The sequence below is a fragment of the Spea bombifrons genome, chromosome 10, assembly GCF_027358695.1.
Source record: "Spea bombifrons isolate aSpeBom1 chromosome 10, aSpeBom1.2.pri, whole genome shotgun sequence".
Taxonomy (NCBI): domain Eukaryota; kingdom Metazoa; phylum Chordata; class Amphibia; order Anura; family Pelobatidae; genus Spea; species Spea bombifrons.
The window spans coordinates 34,605,036-34,625,610 of record NC_071096.1 but is presented as its reverse complement, the minus strand read 5'-3'; the positions used below and the strand labels follow the sequence as shown (position 1 = coordinate 34,625,610).

Below are 20,575 nucleotides of genomic sequence, written 5' to 3'. Positions count from 1 at the left end.
CATGGCAGAAAATAAAAGGGGGCTTTTAACCCTCTGGATTTTGGAGAGGAATATATATATACATGCAAAGCATCTCGTGGTCCCCCAGGCAGCCAGGGGATTAATTAAAAAGTATTTTATGTTATGGTTAAGAACAACCATAATGGTTTTCAATTAAAACTTTTCCCGAGGCTCCTTTTTAGTTATCACACCCGCACCACATTTTTTTTTTTTTTTTTCAATTAAATATATTTAACTAAGCCATAGGAAATAATCACCGGCCGTGTTACGCGCTCTTTCCGAGTAGAAACGAGTTTGTTTTAGTAAATAATGGCCAGGGCGGTATCGTAAAACAAGCCAAGGTTTCCTAAATTATGACATTTCCAAAACATGATCAAATGCCTTAAAGCCAAGAAAGAAAGTTATTCGTCAACTTTGAATACGTTTTACTCTTTAGAAAAATATATTATAGTGAATGGAAAATGTGTCCACAGAAATTTTCACTTGGTGTGTGCGTATGAATGAATCTAAATGGGAAGTATATTTTGGTGTAAAAGCTAATGCTAACCGTAACGATCCAGTACACGCCTCTGGGTCCACGCTGTTAACTTGTAGACAGCAGACAATTAATCGTCCTGGGGTAGGTGTAAAACATATCAGGCAGGTTATGGAAACAGTTTTTGTATATGGAGCAGGTTCATTTTCACCGTGACAAGTTATTTTGCGGTTTCAACTGTTTTGATGGAATCCGGTGACAAAATAAAATACCCATTTCCGAGATGCCGAGAACTTTGCAAAAGTATATTGTGAAGCAAACCGAAATAGTCCCCGAAACGTACAAAACAAATTAGTGCGGAATAAGTGGCCGCCGATTCAATTTGTGTCTGCGGGTCACCTTTAACCCGTCAGCACCAAAGGGCTTGCAAACATTTTTCAGCAACTGCTCTCCTCCGATACAAGACTAATCAGCAAAAAATCTGCTTGCATGAAATATTTATGGTCCTCCGGTGTCTTTATAACAGTTATTTAAAATGCATTTGTCTCTATAAAATTAAGCATTAAGCTCTTTGATTGGAAATGTAATGGGAAGCAGGAACAAGGAGTATGAATACCAAAGGCTGGTGTACAGTTCTTGGATACAGCAATTACAGAGAGAAGGGGGAGAAATTATCTAGGTGCAAAAAGAATGATTGCTTTTCTTGTAATCATAACAGAGTCTTAATGGTCACTTGGTCGGCTGCTTCATTTCTTTTATCGCTGCGGAATACAAATAAATCATAAACTCCGGATAATAAAATAGTCAAGTCAAAAGGCCAAGAGGAGCTACAATTTTAGGTATAAAATTATAGTCTGATGAAGTTTCTGTTAACTGTTCGCAAAGTGGATAGTGTCTACGCACATCGAGGGATTATACTGCAGCAATCAAAGCGTTCTGTACTGAATGCCAGACCAGCTTTCTCCCCGAGACATATTTCTTCCGTTGATATTGTTTGTGACAGCTTTGAATGTCACTTGTTACCAGGATGTTCTCTGAGAGATGTTTTGTTATTGCCTTTTTCTTAATAGGTTTCATTTAAAAGAATCTCTCTCCATGTGGGATCGACAGATGTGTTAGACACTGATAGCAAACCGACCAAGACGGATTTCAAACAGATCTCTATGGGGGTTCTTGCATGTGCACCCCTAGCGAGATGAAACAAAATTGTTTTCTGCCTTGGAGCCACTTTCCCTCCTCCTCTTGGGTTCATAACACCTACAAATTCTTGCTGTTGTGAACTTTGCTGTAGCAATATGCTTTTCCAAGGTGCTTTCTTCTTTCTAATTATTGCTTTCACCTGTTTCCATGTGTAGCCAGGCAGTGTCTTAAGGGCCTGGTAGATTCCATTTAATCATTTCAGCTCACACTGTTGTATGTTATGCCAGTAACGCACCCATCCTGCTGCAGGACTGCATGCTGCCTTTCCTTTTTTCCCTTCGCTTGAAAGGGTTGCCGCTCTGTGGTGCCAAGCTCAGAAACGTCTGCCTGACGCTCTCATTCTCTGTAACAGTAACGCTGCCGGTGTTGGTGGAGGCTCAGAATCGGGTGCTGAACTATCAGTGCCAATGGGAGTAATCAAGAACATTTAACAGCTGCTGCTAAATGGCTACAGGGGTAGGGTGGGGGTGAGGCATGTCTACAAGATACAAGTATATCCTCACTGCGAACACAGAAATAACCCAACATGTTTGTACCTCTAATCTACTACACAAAAATAGTAACAGAAAAGGCAGCATCTCGGTGAGCTATGTAGGTAAAGTTGGACTCATTGAGATGCTACTCCAATGCTTTAAGAAGGCACTGTTAGCTTTCTTGCATCGTAAAGGTTTGCATCTTACCTTTAAAACATTGCAGATATGTAAAGCAGCTGATAAAAAAGCCTTACCTTTAATGAGTTGTGTCTGTCTTTCCTCCCGAGTATCTTGACTTCTGCCATGTCATCAGAATGAGCTGAGCGTGCGTGAATGAACAATGCCCGGACTGCCTCTGTAACATTTCTTAATGCAATTAGTGACCCGTCAGGCTGCACTTTGAAATCTGGGCTTGAGACTTCGTATGCCACCTCTTTGTTCCCCTGACAGTCGTCAAACAGAACTGGAAAGAAACAAAAAATGGACCTTATTACTACTGTTACCCAGTGTGAAAACTCTTTGCATTGCAGCGTGACACTGGCATTCTGTTTAGGAAAAGACAATACAAATTATATATGCAAATATGCTGCAAATGTGCAAGCTTTTGTAGTAAAATGATCTGAATCATCTGAAACAAAATACAGCCAGGAATGCAGCTAATTAATTACATCGCTGGCATCCATGAGCGTGTGACGCCAATCAACAAATCAGAGTCTGTTTTTTTTAAATATTTACCCGAGTACCGGTCTAACGTAATACCAGACTAAGTAGCTTAACCTGCAGTAAGTCCCTCTCAGTAACATTTTAATTGTTTTACCCGTATTTAGACACCACGCAACTTAAGAGCTCCTGTAACATTGGAATCCAGAGGTGCCGCCCATCTAATATTCCATCACATGGAGACCACAGCCAGCAGAGACATTTAAATTAACAAGCGCTTTAATCCGATGTACAGTATATCTCTGCCAAGGCTGCCTTGCATATTGCTCTCACTTGCCAGCATGCTACAAAGCTTACGTATCCACATCCAATTCCTTCTGCTCACTGGAAACACTACGGCTGCTCTAATTAAATCCACCAATATCTAATATTCAAGCCACGGAGCATATAATGACAAGGCAATTAGAAGCAACAGTTTTCAGCGGTAAACACGCGGTGCGTTTTGCGGTGTCGTTCTGTTAAGTGGCGTGTAGCTGTGGGATGTTGCCCTGGTCCCACGCTATCACGCTTCCTACAGAGAAGGCATTACTGTTATAGCAGTATAGTGCACTATTTAATCTGCACTATTTAATCTGCACTATTTAATCTGCACTATTTAAACTGGAAATCAGAAGAAGGGCATTTCTGTGAAAAATAAAATAAAAACTTGTTAGCTATTAGAGGAACCAGGATCAAATCTGAACTGTTTCCAGCTTCTCGCTAATGCAAAGACAACGTTCACTGCATCTTTCCAAAGAGCATCTTAATGTATCATTGAACAGAATTATACAACCGGACACTACTTCATTCAACAGAATCCCCCATGCCTTGTAAACGTACCGTACTCTGTACCCCTCCACACGACTGCACGTTTAATACGTGTTTCTGCATTCAATACAATTATTTCCAAGTGATCTTTTTTGGAATAATATTTTGTTTAATAAACATTAGTACAAAAAGAATCGAATGCGCAAAAATAATTTAAATTGGCTCATTAGTGAATATTTTAATTGTAGAAACTAATATGAGAATGATATTTCAGACTGTAGGTAATATAACTATAGTTTTTTATATTGCGTGCCGAAGCATAAAATTACCACAACAATTTATTAAGTTGCACAAACTATTACGCCCCCCCCACACACACACATACACACACTAACGCTTTGTAAAGGACTGCTGTTTTTTATGCGCTAATGCATTCTTACAGGCAAATACATTGTGACAGATGCAGTAAGAATGTAGCGATTAATTGCAGTGACAGTTATGTGGTGTAGGAGGAATTATGCTGCCCTATGTAATCATAATAATAATAGTTTACAGCGTTCTGTGCTAAGCACAAAGACTGAACTAACGCCTCGCCGACTACCTGAACACTTTGGGTGGCTTTGATGCTTTTACTCGAGCTGCAGAGAAGCTTGCAGAGAAGGCATTAATTGAGAATCCTGGTAGATGTAGACCACCTGTAATTTACTAAGAAAAAAGATAGAGGGCAAGGTGAATTTTACCGACCACAGCCCCGCAATTTGTATCTTTCCTTTATGGACTGTAATGATCTGATGTGTACTGAGGTGGATCAGGACTTTTAACTTGCTGCGCTATATTTCAAATACACAGAGCGTGTAATAGCGAGCGAACAGGGAGGAATGGCAGATTTCCTGAAACACAATCTACTCGCCTTTTGTCCTGAGATTGTTTCCTAGAAGCTGCATCGCTATGCTATATGGGAGCTCCTGTGCTGTAAACGTGCGCTCACTCGGCATTTTCTCCTGGAAATTGGAGATTTAAAAGCAGAACGTAAGGCTGGGAACCTAAGTGATGTTCCTGGAAGACCAGTCATTTATCGATAGACCTTCTTCCCCATATACCTGCAGTCCTGTATACGCCAAGCCTACATAAATGTGTGTGTGTGTATATATATATATATATATATATATATCCAGGAATTCTACTTCATACCATGCACTAGTGGATCTATCACCAACCACCCACGTTCTTTCTTTAGCCTTGGAAAAGATCTCTATTCTAACATATATATTTATCTATAGTAAGGTATACAGTAGCTGTTGATATATAATTTTAAACGTTACATCGGTATTCCAGCACCGAAAGCACTTTGAAAAATACCAAGTTCAGACTCCCGTGAACTGTTTGTAAATTAATAATACAGAGTATGTTTTCTAGCAGATGCTATCCTGACTAATAAGTTGAGTATCGTAGCCGGAGGCAGAGATTTTTGAGGCATTTCAAAAAGGAATTTCGGTGATTCGCAGCTAACTAGAGACCCCCGATGTTAAAAACTGTAGGTTCAATCGTATCTTATCCTTCCCGCATTAATGCCTGGCTGCAATCGCCAGCGTTTATTTCTTTACCCTATTCCGCCTTGCCTGATCTATGGGAATTCTATCAATCCCAAATATGTGGAAAATGTGCAATAGATTGAACACTGCTGAGAGAAGCAGCATGTGTGCCGGGCTACTGTATGAATGTGAAAAAGATACAATTACTTAAACTGAAAGGAAACCCAGCCAGCTCACTGCCTGCTGTATCTACATTGCTGCCTCCGATGAGTCTGTATCACATATTGCTGTGTGATAGATATCTCCAGATACTGCCTGTTTGTTGAATATGGTGAGGTGGGGATAATTGTAAAGTAGGTATGGCTAGTGGAGTTATCTGTTTGCCAGAGCGCACAACACGTCGAACCTTGAAGCAGAGGGGCTACAGCAGCAGAAGACCCCACCGGGTGCCACTCCTGTTGACCATGTCCATCCCTTTTATGACCACAGTGTACCCATCTTCTGATGGCTCCTTCCAGCAGGATAATGCACCATGTCACAAAGCTCACATCATCTCAAACTGGTTTCTGGAACATGACAATGAGTTCACTGAACTCCAACGGCCTCCACGGTCACCGGATCTCAGAGCTTTCTCTGTCCTGCTTACTTGTTGTGTCGCTGTGGGATGTACAGCACTCACACAGGGGCTCCATCGAAGTGCTTACTCACAAGTGGATTCAGCTATTATTATTATTATTATTGGGAATTTACACAAAATATGTCAGGAGTACATACCGCTCAAAATATTTATATAATGTTTCTTTAAACCTGACTGCAGTTATACGACTAACAGGGGAACCCGTTGTACCGGCTGGTCTTACGGGGTAAGGGCAGTATATTTAAAGGGTGTCTTCATTCCGCAGGGATAAGCAATGCCTTTACTTCTGATCTATACATTTTGTAACAGCCATAAGTGAGGATGTGGATGGGCAGAAATAAATCAGCTAGAAAAGGACATAACAAGCACTGCATTTTAATATTAAAGTTGCCTGATTTTTCAGCGCAGGTTATTTGGTAAATCATTTTTATCAAATGTCTAGTTCATTTCTATTCATTAGTGGCCAGCAAATGAACATCATTATCGTGTTTAATCAGCCATGGACTTTACAACTGTGTCCACATAAAAGGGCAGCGAAAGCGATGTGAGCTTATCCACGGCTGACTGTGAACCCTGCGCTATTCTACAGCTTACTCTCGCTATGGCTGCTGAAGGTTAGGTGTCACCGCGTCTGCATTCATTCCTGACTTTATTTATTTTGGTTTATTTGTGAAAAATAATAGAGTTTCTGCTACAGGTGCGGATTAGTACACGTCAATCCTCCTGCCATTCTCTTCCACAAAAGTAGCACTATATCCAAAAATATATTTGCCAAGAAATGTTTGTCGCTTGTATGTATCACATGTCACTCAGAATATTTGCCTCCTGTCCTACAGGTAAATTCAAGCTACAATAAAAGTCCGAATATGAAGGTTTGGGTCGGGACGTGCGAGTGACTGACAAACTCCAAAGATGGTTCCACGCACCATGATGGATGCCACTGTAGGTCCATGCAGCCATTCTGTACGCAATGACAATATGAGGTCTTCATTCCAAAGAAGGCACTTAAACCGAAAACGCTCAGTGTGCATATACCTGTGAAGTGTGAAGGATCAATTATTTTAATTACGGCTTTCCTGAGTGAACACAATTTTCTCTTTCATTAAATTGACACCTGCCCCCCCTCGTTGGCTATGTTACGGAGATTGCCACCGTCATCGCTTTTCATCCATCCAATAACACAATGGCCGTACACCTGGTTACAACACATTTTGTTTGTAGCTGTTTGCTGTAGGCTTATAGAAGCTTAATTCCAAGACGTTCCGAAATAAAAACAATAAGTACATAACAGCATCTATTGGTAAACACCCTCTCCTACGGGACTTCTTCATGTAAATAAACTGTCAACTGTAAGTGTCAAAATACCGAAGCAATCACTCTCAAAGAAATTACTCTCTTATCCAGGAGAAAATTGCCTGGGCCTCTGCTGAATGATTGCGGGATAGTAAATTAATTTAAAAATCTACTTTCATATAACCAATTAGCTCCGGGTCAGTATTTTTCTTTTACTTCCAACATCACAATTAAAATAATTTATCTTTGAGTTCCATGTCATATTCTTTAATGTGTCAGTTCACACGAAGGCTCTATTATTCCTATTAAGTGCGGTTTCTGCGTTTTCCCTTTGAATGATTGGCGCGTATAACAGCGCCTCTGCTCATTGCGGGAAGCCCCAAGTCTTTATTGTACTTGAAGCCCTGTCCAACTCCCAGTGAGAAAAAGGTATTTTACATGACATGACTTGGACTTTCAAGACATACGGGTTGGATGTTATTACTTCTACGATAAGCCGATCAGTTTTGTTATAGATTAATATACAGGTAATATACATAAGTATACTTGCCACAACCAAGGTGGTGATGATGGGTCCGTATAGGTCAGCCGGTGACTATGCCAAAAGGGATCCTGGAGTTTCGGAGACACTTGCCTGTTTATCAAACATTGGCGTTCATAAGTGCTTTCCACACAAAAAATTTTTTATTCGATGTAACAGAGGCATCTTGTTGGGTTATTACTCTGGAAGACTATTCGCTGTTATGGTTACGATGTATTTTTGTAAATTTTTGAAACAATGTATCTGTTCGTAATCCTGCCAATCTCCTCCTTCAGCCAATCAGTGGGGTACTAATTTTTTAAACTGTCCTCTTATCTTTTTTTTAGAGTATCATAAAGCGACTCATGGTTACAAAACTGAATAACCTCCATTTGAATATTGACTCGTGCGCCGAGATCGCTGCAAAGAACCATGTCATTAAAAAAGGCAGCGTGTAATCTGGCTGTATACTAACGCTCCGGAGCGTTTTCCATTCACTTCAAACATCGGCTTTCATATTCTTCATAAAGACACGCTTTGGCATCCTTTACAAAGAAAGCGCCTCAGGGGCCCGGTAAGGAGTGTCAGTCAAGAACGTTTAGGAGAAGTTGAGATTTGTTCTCATATACAGTGGGAGGCCTGTCAGATCAATACAGTTATGTTTTCCTCTCTGCCTATTAACACGAGTATAATATATATGATTATGAAATGGGCAATCCAAGGCTTTTAATGAACTGCCGTATAATGTTTTCTGCTGTAATTGAATGGCGCTCACACTCCTAATTTACAGGCCCTGGTTGTAGTTTATGCGTAGGATTCATATGGATAAAGTATTTAAACGTGAGCGAGCCAGAGCTATGAAAGGTATAAGGGAACAGTTAGACTAATAGTTTGGATTAGGGGTTTGTTGCTTGCTTCTACCACCTATGGCAGGAAAAAAGTCGGTGCCATCCCAGCAGGAGCCGTATTTAGCAAAATCCAACATCTATCATTTAAAAGTTGAAATGAACAGAGCATCCGTCCGGTCCCCTCCTCGTTTTATAAAGTGTCACACTTCCTGGACTAGTTAAAGAGAAAATACAAAGCATCCTTATACTAACTTAACATTTTTTAGATGAAAAATGCAGGCATTTCTAAATCAGTAACTTGCTCTATGCAGCAAGCTGGCTTTTGACATACACAAAGGTCAAGTGAAGAATAAAATACAGCTACTGATTTTTTGATTATATTCATCTTAGCCGGTTCTCTAAAACGAGACCGCCAGCTCGGAATTGTGAGCTTTTCTTTTTATTGTAATTTTTCGAATATCTCCCTTATTGCAATTCACATGACATTAAGTTCTTCCATTATGGAGCCAAACCATTGTTCCTCGCCTCCCGCATTTAATTCCCAATGGAAACGGTAAAAAGTGAGCTTAGAAAACTCATTTAAGAAGTGAAGTTTTAGAATTAAAATATAGATTCATCAGGACTGACCTTATTTATGAAAGTCCAAACAGCGCAATTGTCCTCTATAAATGTGACTTTGCACCTCCTAATTAGCTTGAGAATAATATTTGTTATTTGTTATTGCAAAATGATAAATTATTGTACCATGGGCATAAACGTTTCTTTATACATTTGAGATCATTCCAATGCTTTTCAATGTACTTGTTTCGGAAGAATCGGCTGATTGCTGGTGGAAATTTGTGGACAGGCTTCTAGGACCGGTCATGGAATAGTTACGGGTGAGCTTGGTGGGCCTTCGGTCTATGATTTGTTCTTTTGGCAAATGAATAACATGGATACTAAGAGACTGTGAAATCTACGATCTAGCTGGTCCTGGAAGGTGGAATTGCCCATGCCTCTCGAAAGATAACGAAGGATTGTCTTCCTGTTAGCTGGGCATATTCTAACAACACGGTTTTATCGATGCACTGGTGTCTGCACCGCCATGGCAGAGAAGGGCATGTCTCTTCACACCGGGAAGTTTTGCCAATCAGTGCTATGTAAAGGAACTGGCTGGGCTGTCAGAATGGTGAGAAGGTCAGGGTCTAGAATCTGTGCATACGGGAGTCACGGACATAAAAACGTTTCTGGACTGATCTTTTTGATGAAGTACGTCCTATTCTAGCCTTATAAAGCATTTTAGGAACATACAGACCATAATGATTGTCTTAAACCCAGCCACCGTTTCTTGAACAGCTGGCACCTAGACAGCAAAGTGCCCTACGGAGACCTCAAAAAAGTTTACGTGCTTTTCAATAAAGGGGTCTCTGGTGTGCTCAGTGTCCCATTACTGATTACACCGATTCTGCACATCATGAAACCTACCCTGATTCTTCTTTGACTGACAATTACCCAAGGGGATCTCATTAATTGCTTCAACATTAGATGAGAGCTAAAAATGATTTTGGTCTCACGCAGTGCACACCGCACTCTTTTATTGCTGTGGATGTACTTCTAAATGAAGTTTACCCCTTCCTGTTCATTTGACATGTATACACACCATTCTAAACGACTGAATATTATACTGGTTTCTCTGTCTCGCCAGTGATATTAGATGTAGGTTCTTCACTTACAAAGTCCAGATTACATATTATTACTAAGTATTATTACTATAACATCAAACCGTGCCATTAAAGATTTGGATATTCCATCGATATTAAAACTTACCACTCTTAGCTCTTTAAAACTAAAAAGGTATTTCCTCGATTGAGCGTTTCTGGTGTTTTTCAAATAGACATAAAATTGAGATGATTTAGATGGAGCCGTGGTAAAGATTGCTCTATTACTCGCTGTGCTTTGTCTCTAATATTCATTTTAATAAACTTGAACCAGACAAAAAGAGAGAGTTGTGATTGATGAAATAATCCATTATTTCTATAAACAATCGTATCCCGGGAGCACGGCCTGGGGGCAAAGCGAGGGTTTTAGAGGGAATTGGTTTGACTAGACACCAGAGCGGACAGCTTGCCACACGACTTTTGCTTTTAGATCTCAGGTTCAATTAAATATTTTGCTGCATTCTTTGTTTCTTCGTTTTTATTTCCCTTTCCCAAGTCGTTAAGGTAGAAATAAAGAACCCGTACAGACTAATACATGCTGCATTCCCATTGTGAATTAAAAATGAAAGCAATGCTTGGTTCCAATACATTCCGGATATATTTAATAAAGGGATATAAACGCCTGAACAGCATAGCAAAGAATGCGCCACGATTTAACATCTATCAATGTGCATAGTAGAGGGGTGGAGATCTTCAAATTATCCGTCAATCGGACCACCACCGAACACTTATTGAATAAAATACCAAAGTGCGTCTGTTTGTGTTCGCTTTATCTGAGAATTTTTGTTCTTTTGCTTTTCCCATCAAAGAAAACGGCGGCTGTAGGAGAGATAATCGGGGAGAAGTAATTCTTTGCGTTTTTGCGGAAAGCTGCCGGACTGCGCGGCCCGACAGTTACTGGAGAGAGAATCTTTTCCTAAGCAGTAATTGCGAGAAAAGGAATGACTGCTGCTGATTTTAATCTTAGATTAAAAAGCAAGGGACATCTTGTCTGAACTTTAATCATTTCTCAGGAAGCCAAATAAAATACAAATACTCTGTGTGACAGGACACGTCTGGTCTTTCTTATCTTCCGCGAATCCAGTAATTGGGAGAAACTAGACAGCGTAACCTCTTCAAAGTGTAGTGCAAATAAAGAATCGCTCACGCGCTGGTGCAGATAAAGCCTTAGCCCATGGCGGCTAAACTGCGCAGAGAACGCCATGAAACATACTCAGCGAGGCTGACCACAAACATTACAACTGTAACAACCGCAATGTGTCTTTTGTTTTAAAAACAATACAAAGCATATCATCAGAAAAGAAATAATAGTCCCCGCGGTCAAAAAGGTTTGAATGATTCGTGTTCAGTACGAGACTGTGAGGTCCACCTGCCTTGGACAAGAATAAAGCCAAACATATCCTACTTTTAAGGCAATGTCGGTTCATATATGTTTTATCACTCAGTTTGGATAATGAGGAACAATACGGATATACCTTCTGACATATACTGGGCAAAGATAGTTCTGTTCTCAAAATATTGTTTCCAAACTGCTTGTGATGGGCAACATTGTTCTTCTTCATTCTATACACTCTTTAGTGACGCAAACCCGTCTTTGCTGTAAATGCAAATAACCAGTTTCCAATAAACATATGCTGTTTTGTAAGGAAAGCCCTCTCTAACGCAGCGTGTCTGTCTTAGCGATGAGTTACTGATTTAATACACGTCCTGACAGCAGGACTAGTGCGAGATTGCAACTGATGCTAACCTGCCGTGATTGCATCTTCTATTAAGCATTAAGGGACTGGTTGACCTATGATTATCACAACAGGCCCTTGCCGACCTCTCTCCCACCCACATGGTTCTCAGGTATCTGTTAACTCCCGAAATGAACTCCCTTTGTAAACTGCTGCACGCCAGTGGGTTACAGCTGATGGAGAGCAGACCCAAGCATTTATCACTAAAACAGCAGGCCTTCTACTGTCAATCATATGGTCTGGAATAATATATGCTGGGAAATCCATCAGATGGGGTGACATTTCCGCCATTTGTGTTAAAGAGGGGTTTGGACATTGTAAGGATCTGTGATTTTCAGTGCCGTTATCTCAACTCTCTTACACCAGCACAACCTTTAAAATGAAATGTGGGACTACAGGGCAGCACATAATATAGAGTTTAACACTATGAACTAACTTACCAAAAAGTTTATATATATATATATATATATATATATATATTATCCAGGATATCAATTCTTTACAATATCTTTTTGAAGAGTTAAAAGTAACCAGCCTGGAACATGAATACTTAATGGGCCTGCATCTATGGATACATCAGCATTTTCTCTACATTTACATATTTCTACTTATTTTTCCTTGGTTCTGTTATTTGAGTTCTTACCGCCTTGAAACTGGTCGCCAATATCTTCAACAATTTGTTGAATAAATTAAGACATCAAAGAACAAGACGTACATCAGACGCGCAAACTAACAATGTTAAGTATTCTTCCTCCGCCTCAAACGATTTTTCCAGATAAAGCCATTTCCAGTAACAATGGGAGCCCAGTGTAACAAAAGATAGTGTCATATAGATTACACAATCGCACTTTCATTACACCTTTCCAGCTATTTATGAAAAGGGATCAATTTGTACTCATACCGCACTTCTTTGGGACTGCTAAGTGGATTGGACAAGCTACTTAGCAATTATTATTCCATTATATACTTTATCCATAATGACTGACAAACGCTACAGAAAAGCCGCAGATATGCGAGAAGAGGAAGTAAAGAAGGAACATAATTACAGATTGTTGAGGGGTAGAAGAAAAACCCACAGAGTGTAATCCTGGCAGTGCATTAAAAGTGAAGCGCGTGTCCTGTGTGATCTTTGCTTTCTGGTAACTCTGTAGGCGATATGCCAGGGGCTGCTATTACAGGTATGCTGAACGTTCTGGCAACTCGAGGGGGCCTTAGGTTCTAAAAAGCTCATTAAACACTTGATTGGGGGACTGTGGGAGCCCAGCCAGTGCAAGTTGTTGCCCTGCTGGACCTATAATATCTTTAATTCTTTATAAAAGAATGATATATGCATACAGTTATATATTTCTCCAACAATGATCTCATTAAGTTCCCAGACATCCTGCCATGAACAATGACCAACTATCATGTAATGTCTCTAATATATACACATCTGTTATGTATACCTCCAGGACGACAAATACAGTAAGTGTTGGTAGTACTGGTTTGTAAAACATGCAAACAAAACAAATCCATTGTGGCAAATCTTATTTATTAGTGATATACAATCACTTCAGGGGATTCTAACAAAGCAAAAGGAATATAGTTCTATAGAATAAGTGATATTTTAAGGTCTACGTTGGGAATCGGTTAACAGGATTCCCAGGAGTGGCGACCTTCGTGTTACTAATTGGCGAAAGTCTTTCCCATCCGATATGAAAAGCAAACAGCCAACGTCAGCGCTCAATGTATGTTCTGTGTTAAAATGCAAGCAGTCACCTGCTGTGTGAAATATTTCTGGAGGTCAGCCCCCTAGTACTTGATAAATGAAGTTCTGAATGGGAACTGCGAGGCAGCAAATTGAGTTAAAGTCTACGCTTCAATATTTGCCCTAATATCTAGCGTTTTGTGAGATCTTGCCTTAATAATGGTTGCATTAGTTACAAATGGGTTTTGTAATTAATGTTCGAAGAAGAAAAAAGTTTGAAGAATGTTGAAATGTCAGATCTGATACCGTATATTTTGTGTGTCAGGCCTTCAGGCTTAATTAGTTGCAGATGAACATCACAATTTATCCTGGCTTGACAAACTAGACGGTTAATTAAAAAGTTAATGTTAGATTTATCAGTAATTATGGCTTTTGATTCAATGCAATGCCAATACTAATATGAGGCTCTGTGGCAATAAAAATCCGTGGCCCATTCTCTTGCTAGGCATCAGGGTATATAACAGCCGCTAAGTAGATTTTAAGACTACCTGTGACCACCTAAGGAACAATGATGGTCAACTCCTGCATGGACATCTATCTTAGTGTCTGCAATGCCTTTGGTGAGTAGGACACTTTAGGCCAACAGAGGGCCTTATTTGTGTCCTTAGTCCATTAAGGGGGCATCACATAAGGTTTCAGTACCCCAACCTACTCAAACCACAATCCGCTGCCTGGAATATCGGGCCGCTCATTGAACAGTTCTGCATGGTAGCTTAGAAATAAAACATTAGTTGAGTTTCCACGTGCACTCAGATGATAGTAACAGAGAAGCACAAGCGGGCACTTAGTTGAGCACCGGTGAAAACGTATAGAACAAAAGAACAAATCAAGAGTTAGAGGAAGATGTAACATCCTATTATAGATGCATATATCTGGTGCGACAATTGTCCACATGCCAACAACCTGCCATTCCAACCCACATGTTACTAAATCTAGTATATGGATTTCACTTCTGATTTTCCTTTTCCCATTCCATGAATATCTCAATGTCTGAACCCAATGGTAACAAACGGTGAGGCTATTACCTATAAGTTATTAGTATTAAAGCACAAGGGTTGGATTTATTCACCAGCGGCTACTAAAGTGCGTTCCAAGTTACAATGGGTTTTCAGTAGGTTTTATTTTCTATTTCTGCTGATTTCATATGCAAAGTTTAGAATTTGCTAAGGGCTCCAAACAGCTTTAACTGTAAAGAAAGCAGATGGTCAAATCCTACCCATTAATCTATTTTTATATCTCAAATACCAGCAGCGTTTGTTAAGCAGGAGGCCAAAGGCAGGGTCGTACTATTTATATTCTGTGACACGTAACAAAAGCCTGTCCTGTAAGCCCGTAACAGAGTCATCGACAAATACAAGACTTGGGATAACAATATTGCATAATATGGCAATGCAAGATGTCAGTAGATTTGCCAGGAAAATACTTATGCAAAACAAAGAGCCATCTGTTTCCGCGTATGCAGAGAACCGGCTGACAGTCTTCAAGGAACTCCAAAGAAGAAGAAAAGTTCTCTTCTCAATAAATTAAAGTTTCTCTAATCGTCTGAATAACCTTAAACTCCAATCAGATGTATTTGAGACAAGAAAGCCGTACTTATAAGACCATTAAAAATGGCACCGCCAGCAATATGATCCATATGCAAATCTTTGTATATTTGAAATATTTTAGATATCGTTACGCTATGTAATTCCCCTCTCTTCCTCCACACGCCTTTCCATGTCTCTTAAGGAGACTTCCAGTCCGGATACCGTTTCAAAGATTTGCACGTCGATAATATGGCTGGTGGTGCCTCTCTTTGCTGCTATTCTTCTGGTGTGGGGCTGGAGAAGTCCCCGGAGATTGCATCTGTTACAGGAGAGTATCGTTTCTTCTCTTTTATACTTCCATTGGTTGGACTTACATTAACAATGCGGACTGAAAGCTGTCAAGAAATGCTAATCTAGATGTAGTCGCAGAATAGTGCTGTAAGGTGCAGCTGATCGGCGAAGAGTCACTCGTGTTATGGAAAATGATGCCACACAAAGAAAAGTATCCGGCCTGCATTACTTTAAATCAAAATGTTAATTTGTCATGCTGCAGACACAAAGTGAAGTGTGTACCAGTTAATCTTGATAAAATACCATAAGATTTAAGTCAAAAGAAACAAGAAAGTCAACCTAAAAAGGCATCGTTTGGGGTGCGAAAGCCTTGGCTGTCTTCTGTCTTAAACTAGACAGAAGGAGTAACCTTTGAGCTACAGGACAGATTTTGGATATCATCTCTAATACACGCCATACATGCAGACATATTGTGACTTTTCTTTGTTTAGAAATATATATATAGTTATTATATAGCTAGAAACATAGACGATATGGGACTTAAACACTGTTATAACTCATATAACGAGAGAGATAAGTTGGCAGTAAGCAGTAATTTACAATGACACCCCTCACAATAAACATAATAATTAAGGTATATGGTACTTGTAACCTATTGAAGCTTACAATTGCAGAAAGAAAGCATTAGCTTGTGATATGCAGGTACTATGAAGTATGCAGTCTATCACAAAGAGTATCTATTCCCACTTTAAATACTACCATCAGGGAAGCTCCAGTTCTGGACCCCTGGATCTTTTTCTCCAAACACAACTTAACACGGTCAATCACGTATTGTATGTTAATACAAATATCGCCAAAAACATTAGTTGGTGTCATAATACATTTTGCATGGGTGATAATGAAACTATGTCCCAAGAGAGATCTGACAACAATGGGGCAGCTCTGCCTTCACTTAGTTTTCTACACAAGAACTTGGACAGGAGCCGCCAGTATATACTCACGGGTCCTGAAAGATCTGGAATAAACTTGTTTCTTGGGATGCGCTGCCACTGGGACATTTGCCTCCGAAGCTGAGACTTGCCAGCCATCCCTTTGCAATCCTTCTCCAGTGGTAACTAAGCTTCATGTCAGCCTAATGCCACAACACCCTTAAATTAAATCCTACAGTACCGAAAATTGTAAGAAATGTTTAACCCACGTGGATCCAGTGAACCATGTGTATCTAAACTGTATATATAAAATAAGTGCAAGTTAAAAAGAAACATGTATTTTCTGCGCACGCAGGAGTTAACCTCTTTTCTGTGCAGAGTTATTTGTGTTTTCTTGCTATTGACAGATTTCTGCCTTTAAGAACGCCAAGGCTTTCTTAGAAAGATCTGATCTAACTGGTGTTGACAGTAAAGGACAAGCCAATCTCGAAGATTTCTTAGAAATTGACAAACATTCACATTTCCCGTCTTGAGTGTTAGAACTTATTTTACAGGTGACAACGAGAATTCCTATAACCATATGTTCCATAAGTCTAAGTAGAGTGAAGTGTAACACAGATGACTTTATCTTCAGATGTTTATCCCGTGGCTGCCAACGTTTTATCAAGTCTATAAAGCCAGTTTAACCGATTCCTTCAAAACTTGGATTCCATTATTTACTTTGGCATAAACAAATGGAACTCGTATTTGTTTTTATTCTTGATTATGGAATGTACAAGAAAAGAGCACACTGTCAAAGGGAGATAAATTGCATAGAGTTGTACCAGGCTGGGAGGCATCAGGTTTGGGTAAGTAAGCCTCAGCTCTATACCCCCACTATATAAGTTGTTCATAACTGAGAGGTTTTATGCTGTATACAATAACCCTTTGGCATTTCACATCTCAAGTGACATCTTGAAAAAACGTAAAAGCTATACATATTTTACCCTACTACAAGTGGTATTTTGGACTGATATAATGCACACACATAATATACATACACTACATGGACAAAAGTACTGGGACACTTGAACATTACATGTTTTGTGGGAATTATTGCCCATTCATCCAGTAGACCATTTGCGAGGTTGGCACTGATGTTGGATGAGACGCTCGGCTCCAAATCTCCGTTCCAGTTGCTGCGCAGTCATGCAAGAATGGAAAAGGGCCTTCCTCAAACTGTTCCCACAAAGTTGGAAGCAGAACATTGTCCAAAATATCTTTGTATGTTGTTATTTTGGACAAAGTAGTGTATATAGAGGTTTAGTTTATGCCAGGACTAAAACTCTGCACAAAAAGTTTGTGATTGTGTTTATGATGTGAGAAAATACATTGATTAGCATCTTCGAAGATCGATGTTCCTATAATTTGAATCTTGACACCCATGAACCCTCGGCTACTCTTACTTAACTACCTGCTTCGGATGGGTAACAATAAAAGGTGTAATAAAATATGGCTTAATCCCATTATTGTTTGGCAAGAACACGTTGTTTCCAACCCAACGGCTTTTAGTATAACTAATGTGTGTTCTTTCCTGTGATTAGTTATTGTGCGTTACACTTGCTGACAAACAATGCTTAAAATGTATCTTTGAAGCAGGGAAACTGCCTTCAAATTCTTTATGGACTGCAATGTTTCACCTGAAGAATTGAAACATAAATGTCCGGAAGACATCTTCGATCGTGGCTTGCTGCTTGTTCACAGTTCTGCATGAATTCCTATTTGTGGATGCGTACACACCAGTCATACCAGTAAAAAGCCAGTTCATCCACCCTGTCTACATGCAATAAAAAGACAGATAACTGCATATCACCGACTTCTTGGTGTAAATTGAGTGGAGTCAAGTCATGTTACAAGCAAAAAGTAATTTAAGAGCGTTTGCAGGTTAATATGAAGATTGAAAGGATCTTTGGGTCTGGAACAATCCTTTCTGAAGGAGAAATGACGGCTATGTACACTTGTGTAGAGCATTTAAGGTTCAGTACACATCCATCTCAATATTTGCTATAGGCCAATTACGAAGTTCTGTATAATTGAATGGCGTATGGAAGGGGACAATATTAGCTTCATTATTTGAAGAACCCGTTTTCATAGGACACAGGCGCGCTAACCAAAACAAAGTGTTTGCATTTCTTAAACTGAGATTTAGGGCCAAGACGAGTTCTCTGTTCTCTCTTTGAATCCATTTGATAATAATAATAATAATAATAATAATAATAATAATAGTTTAGCCTTTTGGACAGCCTTTGATGGTTTCTTAACATCATATTGTTTTCAAATGGATTTTGAAGACAGAAGATCTAGTAGACCCACCATCCCTCAATAGCACAAAGCAATCTTCATTTCCAGCAACATTTTTTAAAACCAGCATCTTTGGACTTATACTGCAAACCACCTAAACACAATTAAAGGGAGATCAACTAGTGTTTTGCCTTAGCATCATTAGGAAACCCAAGCAGAAATCTCTTGGATAACCCCTAAAATGGGCAATACAGTCAGCTGTACTCCTGGTGTTTGTGCTTTAGATGAAAGATGTATGGTGTTTTACTATGTCCATTCTCTACATATCTTCAGAGCAAATAAGTAATCATGGTCATTCTGAATCATTGTATCACTATAAAGATGAATGCCTTGACTATGGAAATAGTGAAACAATGTTATCCTTGGTGGGAAAAAGTTATCCACCTCCTATGCCATTCCATATCAGTGCTCATAACGTCTGTGTTATTTCTATTTGTGGAATTTCTCTACTAAGTTACAAATTATGACCCGATTGGAAGTCAATGTCAAAAGATTTTAAATAGAAGCCTGGTATAATATGCTGGGGAGTACAATGCTTCCCAGAAATTTCAAAATGTAACATGTAAATGAGCTTGATCGTCTATCAGGTCGATCTGTTTTCATAGAAGCCGAATATGATCAAATGCCCCAGCCACAAAGTCTTTAATCATTTGTTTTTTTGTTGAGGGGTCGTGTATGTATGCGTTTATGTACACCGGTGTGTTTTATTCAAACCATGGGGTGATCAACTTCTGCTCACTACATCTTTACCCGAGTAATTGACGTCTCTGGATCAAAATGATGACTCGCTTTTATAAACCAGCACCTTTTCCATATAAAAGGGATGTGTATCTAGGATACTTAAACAGTCCAAGGTGTGCGAGCTGCGAGCTGCAGATCTGAAGAGCAATAATTGGAGTCTGTTTTGCGGTTTGGCTCTAGAAGCCTGGAACACTAATTAGGCTGCTTGGACATTTATTAGTCGCAGAAACTCACATTCAGCAAACAGAAGATGCAGAACAAAAGCTGCTACAACATTCCTGTGTTTATACATTTATCACTACATATACAGTATACGGCAGAGTCTATTCACCCCAAACATGGACTTTATCTCGTTGTGTGATCCCATTTTGAGGAATCTGTAGAACCCACCAGACCTTCTGCTTCTGCTACCCTTAGTAAAACCCTGACCTCTCTTATTATAGTGCCTATCATGTCTAACACCATGAGGGTATCATATTTGCTACACATAACAGGGAGTGTTCTATATGAATGCAACCAAAAAATAAATGGCAAATAGATGTTAAGGAAACATGGAATATTAGGGGGGACAAAATGCTATAGCTAAAAATGTAAAGGCGTTGGGCATTAAGAACTAAATGTGTAAATCATGACCTTACCATTGCTAAAATTCTAATGTGAAAATTGAGTGTCGTTCCTCTGAGTGTGAAACTCAGACAAGTCAGACAAGTCAGATCTGATATCCCCCGACCTTTGACAGCTTTGTGAATTATCAGATTTCATTTTGAAGATGGTACCAGCATCTGCTGCAAAGTCTAAATATATTCCTGAATCTCAGAATTTCTGGTAATTAATGATTTCTTAAGAATTAAGCCTGATAATTAAATGTATTTTCTTTTTTTGTACAATGATGTCATCCCGGGCCAGGGTCCAATCTAAACCCTTTGCCCCTGAGTGTGTTTAGCAGCCAGGCTACTCTTCAAGAAGGACTTTCAAATTAGCATCGGGGCACGGTATCTAGGGAACGCAGGCAACAAATTACCTTTTCTGCAGCTTGGATGAAAAGAACCGACAACAAACACAGTTTTGCTATTTGCACAGAAATGCTCAGGGAGCGTAATAGTTCTGCCCTTCCTATTTTCCA

General features: G+C 39.5%; 1 protein-coding gene across 2 annotated transcripts in view; it reads right to left on the bottom strand.

Annotated features, from left to right (window-relative positions):
- The window catches only part of CDH13 (cadherin 13), a 160,158-nt gene that overhangs the window by 93,183 nt on the left and 46,400 nt on the right, over positions 1 to 20,575 (bottom strand). For both annotated transcript variants that reach the window (XM_053448414.1, XM_053448413.1), the window contains exon 3: positions 2,403 to 2,611. In XM_053448414.1, the coding sequence (XP_053304389.1) occupies positions 2,403 to 2,611 (209 nt within the window). The remainder of the gene's footprint in view (positions 1 to 2,402; positions 2,612 to 20,575) is intronic.